The 6,000-nt window shown below is 33.3% G+C and overlaps 1 protein-coding gene across 1 annotated transcript in view; it reads left to right on the forward strand.

Moving 5' to 3' along the window:
- Positions 1–6,000, forward strand: part of Smp_152260 (hypothetical protein) — a gene marked incomplete at both ends in the record, with an annotated part of 96,428 nt that overhangs the window by 88,536 nt on the left and 1,892 nt on the right. The window contains one exon of the mRNA XM_018793015.1: positions 3,228–3,354. Coding sequence (XP_018647570.1) covers positions 3,228–3,354 — 127 coding nt within the window. The remainder of the gene's footprint in view (positions 1–3,227; positions 3,355–6,000) is intronic.

Consider the following 6,000-nt stretch of genomic DNA (forward strand, 5'->3'; position numbering starts at 1 on the left):
CCTGTTAAGTTGCATTCAAGCTCTCAAAATTTCAATTAAGTCAACATAAGAAGAAGAAACTTACTATGATTGTCATTATAGTAATATTATGTGGCAAGCATGAATTTTTGTTGCTGTACATAGTTGATTTCTTTAAAATGTAAACTACTGACTTTTGTTTGATTATTTTACGTAGATTTTACTTTCATGGATTCATTGTTGACTACTGCAGTCAGCTGTTAGAATTATTTTATAAAGTAATACAGAATTATCAGTATCGGGATTTGTTCAGATTGTAGTATTTTCAAAGTCGAATTCACGAGTCTATCTAAGCTAAACTACCATTGAAAATCTCATTAATTGAACTGTGAAAATACTACAATCTCCAAAAATCCACATAATCATAATAATCATGTGCTCACTAGTGACTAGCTTCAAAATGGAACTCCTGGAGTTCTAGTAAGAAGCCATGACCACAGGAGTCCAGTCCGTATCGTATGGAAACAGTTATCTACCTCAGACAAAGGATGAATGGTTGCGCAAGATCATGGATCGATTGAAGTTAGACATTAACTCTTTAGGATGCCCACTGAATGGTCTAGGGGCTAAACGTTCGCGCGCGAAACCGGAGATCCTGGGTTCGAGTCCGGCATATGGGATCTTGGATGCGCACTATTGACGAGTCTCATACTATGATGAAACGATTGTCCAGCGCTTCCAGGTTTTCAATGGTGGTCTAGCTTACATCAACTCGTAAATTTAACTGTGATAATACTGAATTGAATAATAATTTCATTTAATTTAAAAATTAATGTGAACTGTTTTCGATTATGTACATAAAAATTCCTAACCTTGATTGATTAATGGTGTTGTTCATATTGTATGTAAGCGTGTTTAATAATCTCGGTATGAAACGTTTTGTTTTAACTGAATATATATGTTTATATCTTTCTCGAGCAGTAACTATGGTTACGAGTGTTTTTTTTTTGAAAACATTCATGACTTAATGATTTCTAAAAGATTACAGATAATTATTTCTTTATTAAGACAATAATGCAAAACATAAAAAACTTGTATGAGTTAAAGAGATGGTGGTTTGGGTCAATTTAAAGACACAACACGAACTACTGTGATTTGGCTATTAGTTCCTCTAGATAGTTGTAAGAGTTCAAAATTCTTCTTTAGCTAAATATTATTTTGGGTGTAACTTAACAAGTGTTTTTTTCTCCATTTGTTTTCTTTTTTTTTGATTATGATACCTGATGTATTTCAATTAGGTAATTTCAAATGATTGGATCTAGATTTAGATTTTGTATGTGGAGCTGCTTTTGTTTGTATGATGTATCTGTAATATTATAAAAACTGTTGTGAAGATTTCTGGAGTTGAAGTTTCACATCACAAACAGACTTCGGTCAGACAATTGTTGAAGGAAGCACTGGATTGTCGCTTCTTCGTAGTATGAGCACATCCAAAACCCCGCCCGAAACGACATTCAGGTTACTGATCTAACATTCATCTGTTTACACTTCTAACTTCAGTTAATTGGCGATATTGTGCAACCATTGTACAATTATCATCAGTGATATTTTTTATCCTTCATGTTGACTATGGTGTAAAACTTCAAATACAATAACTTTTATTATACCGTATAACAGCGTTTATGTACTTACTATTTACTAACATCAAAGGTAATTCTTGGAGTTCTAGTAACAAACTGTAACCAATGGAAACGAATATGAGAGCACAATCAACTGAAATCAGAAATTTCAACTCACTGACCTGAAGTTTAAGTGTTCTTTGCGTAGTCTAAATGTCTTATGTATATGTAATACTTAGTGAATCGAATTTGCCTTATGGGATGAAAACTCGTGTCAAATATTATCATTAACATAAACGGCAACACTACTATCTAGTTGGCGGCTAAACTCTTTCGGAATTACGTTATTCGCTCTAATTAATTACGCAGTAGTAATCGATTTCATATTTTTCATTTCTTAGTATTAGTTATATTTTAAGGATCGAATCGCAATGTTGTCAGTAGTCTAAATCGGTCTATGGTTGCTTTATATTGGATAAATAAAATAAGTGAATACAAATATCTCACTCCAATAGGTCAATCGCTTCTTCAATAACTTGATGTTAATATGTCTGACTGTGAAGTTGTGTTACTCAATTTCGAATCACAATGAGCACATTAATTTCTCTATTTCTACAGATACTCCTTGAGCATGAGTAATAGTCATCGAGTAACTTACATTACCACCTGAAGTACACTGTAATGTCGATTTACTCAGTAAAATGTTCATAATATAACTTGTTTAATGGATTTAAATCAACTCTCGTGGGAAACACCATGATATTGAATGCTTCCCAGTGATCATTTAGTGAATAATGCGAACATACAGTAAACTATTTAATTTCAAGCAGACATTAGCTGTAATTTATCCATATTTTCAGTAAAAAATACAATTACAAGATATCATTAGTAGTATTATCAAATTTGTGGAGATTGTAAAATTGTTACAGTTTTAAACAACAAACTAATTTTAACTAGACCACTATTGAAAACCTGTAAGCACTGGAATACCGTTTCGTACTGGTATGAGACACCTCAGTTGTGGACATCCACAACTAATCGTCTGGGAAGTGAATCAAAGCTTTCCGGTCTCCTGTCCCATCTTTAATCTTCTGAGCTCTCATACTATGGTCTGCTTTTTAGCTTCAATCAGTACCCAATATTGTGCAACCTTCATCCATTGCCTGCACTGAATAACTGTCTCATACCAATGTACTAGTAATAATCATGTGCTCACAAGTGATATGCTCCAAGATACAACCAAGCCAGTTGTCTACTGCCAGCAGTGGAAGATAATCGTTTAATACCGTGAGTTGATAGGATTCAAAAAAAAATTGTGCCAGTTCAGTGGTCTAGAGGTTAAGTGTTTTCTGCGAGATCGAACGGCTTGGATTCGTTTCCCAGATGATTTGTTGTTGGTGAGCACAACTGTAGAGTCTCATATTAGCACGAAGCGGCAGTCCAATGCTTACAAGTTTTCAATAGTGGTTTAGATTATATCAGTTCGTGACTTAAACTATGGGTATTACCATCAGGCTGAATCCTTTTCTCAGAGCGGTCTTCACTGAACCTCCTTCTTATCTAGTTCTTCTAATCTGTTTTATTAAAATAGTATCCTACTACCAGTTTCCTATCATGAATTTATTTCATTTAATTTTTATCTAAAAAAAGATATTATGGACGTCGTTTATTAAGTACACTGATGCAACATCCTGATTTTGAGAGAACTGCTCAAAGACAATTAACTGGTCAGCCTTTTCGAGCTGTAAAAGAAGCGATTGATCAAATTCATCAAAAAGTAAGTTGTTTTTACAAAGATTTATGTGTGCGAAAAGTAAGGTTTTCTTCTAAAGAAATATATAATCATCGTTCTGTTAAAGTCAATTGTATCAGTGGGTCGGGAGCTGGTGTTTGTTTACCTGGGTACATTGTTTCTGAACTGTCATCAATAGATGACGTAATCTGTATAATATTTCTCAGACAACGGATTATGTAATCAAAAAAGGAACGAATCGAGCGAAGAAATTTCTTTTCAATTAGTTTTTCATCATGGCTCTACACTTATATATATATATATATATATATATATATATATATATGATTTACAATAATTAAATAACACTCATGGAGTAGATACGTTACGTAATAATTATATAATGACATCGATTATAAACTAACATTAATTGGAAGAGAAGGATTAATACTAATCAAAGTTATTATTCGAAAATCAATCAGTTGCTACGTTGCATAATATATAAAAAAAGAGAAGAAAGAACTAACAAAATATTTTGATGAATGGTCAGTAATATAATAGTTATGTGAGAATCAAGAGACGAATGAAGAGAATAAGTAAAGTACAAAAAAATGGAAGGAATAAGATAATTGTTTACCAAAGTTCTGCTACAAACTCCGCCATACCGATGGCCAAGGTAACGAGAGTGGTTGTACAAACTTCTTTTGGATACAAAGGTTCGGTTTGTGAATATGAATTGCGATGGCTTCAGCTATATGTAATAGACGAGCTCGTAAATCATGTGGCAAATTTGATGGAATATGGTAGATAACCTTAAAAGCTTTATTCAGTTCAACCTGATGACCTGTGTCCACCAAGTGAGAGAGAATAGAACTCTTAATCCCTTTTACCTGTCCTTTGGTCGACCACGACGGATGGTGTTCTGTTATTCGTTGACGAACTTGCCGAATTGTACGCCCTATATAACTGGCTCCACAGGAGCAGTTGAATTGGTAAATACACATAGATGTGTCGAATTCAGGCGATCTGTCTTTATTAACAGTTCTTATTGTGGGGCGTTTGTAGAAGACGGTACTAAGTCGGGCTGCATTAAATGTTTTCTGTACTGCCCTTCTTAACCTCTGTGTCAAGATTTCTTCCGTAACATCATTTAAGAATTGTAACTTTAGGAACAGTACCTTCTTCGGAACAGTAGGTACCCTTGTCCTTCTTTTCGTCTCCATCATGTGTTTGTCGATGAGTTTCATTGGGTACCCATTCCTACTAAGCGAATTCGAATATTAACCAATTCATCTAAAATAATGTCATCAGAGCAAATCATTCTAGCACGATGAGTCAGGATCTTTATTAAGTTTCTTTTGTATTTCATTGGTACTGCGCTATAGAAATGAGTGTACTGTCCAACTGTAGATTTTCTATGTAACCCTCTTTTTAATGTTCCATCTACTCTTCTGGTTAGTTGGACATCTAGAAACGATATACTACCATTCTGTTCTTCTTCTAGTGTAAAAGTAATTGATGGGTGGATGTTATTAAATATATTAAGGATGTTCTCCTTTTCATGTTCTTTTTCTAATACTATGAAGGTATCATCTATATAGCGACAATAAGATGTTAGATGGCTAATTGTGTCTTTGAGTGGACCATTTTCTAGTTTTGCCAGAAAAATGTCTGCCAGTAGAGGGCCCAATGGTGACCCCATGTCTACCCCATCCAATTGTCTATAATACTCGTATATATATATATATATATATATATATATATATATATATTCATATATATTCATATATATTATGCAACGTAGCAACTGATTGATTTTCGAATAATAACTTTGATTAGTATTAATCCTTCTCTTCCAATTAATGTTAGTTTATAATCGATGTCATTATATAATTATTACGTAACGTATCTACTCCATGAGTGTTATTTAATTATTGTAAATCATATATATATATATATAAGTGTAGAGCCATGATGAAAAACTAATTGAAAAGAAATTTCTTCGCTCGATTCATTCCTTTTTATTTATCAAATGTTAAAATGGGATTATGTAATCATTGTTTACATTTGAACTATCTAAATGATCGTAAATCTCTTATGAATGATAAGTATTCTATTGACACAGTGATAAATTTGTAATACAGCCTTTTTTATTCACAGTGTTTGTGTTTATTCAAAGTTATTCTGATTTTTGTCCGGCGACCAGTTTGATTTTTTATCTTAACCAATATATACATGTCCCCAGATTTACAATCTGTTTTGCAAAACGGGTTAAGACGATTCACTTAAATATATTGATCCTACATATATGGAAATTATGTATGGAATACGTATATATGTGCATTAACTACATCACGTTGACCTATTACATATTCATGTCAAATTTGGCCTGGTTATTACATCTTTGCACTCATGTAGCACTATTTCTTAGTTTCAATGGTTGGTCTCATTAGGATATGGAACTCTTCAATGTAATAATATCATTTCTTTTTCAACATCACTTGGTTCAGGTATCAAACCAATTTTAGCTGGAGTGAATAAATTATTTTTATCAGAAGAGGTTTTATGGAGATTTAGTATTTTCATAGTTGAAAGCGTGAGTCAATTGAAGCTAGAGCACCAGGGAAAACCTGGAAGCACTGGAGTCCCACAATAAGACGAAGCGGCCGTCTGGTGCTTCCAGGTTTTCCC

Source organism: Schistosoma mansoni, chromosome 1 (assembly GCF_000237925.1).
Source record: "Schistosoma mansoni strain Puerto Rico chromosome 1, complete genome".
NCBI lineage: Eukaryota > Metazoa > Platyhelminthes > Trematoda > Strigeidida > Schistosomatidae > Schistosoma > Schistosoma mansoni.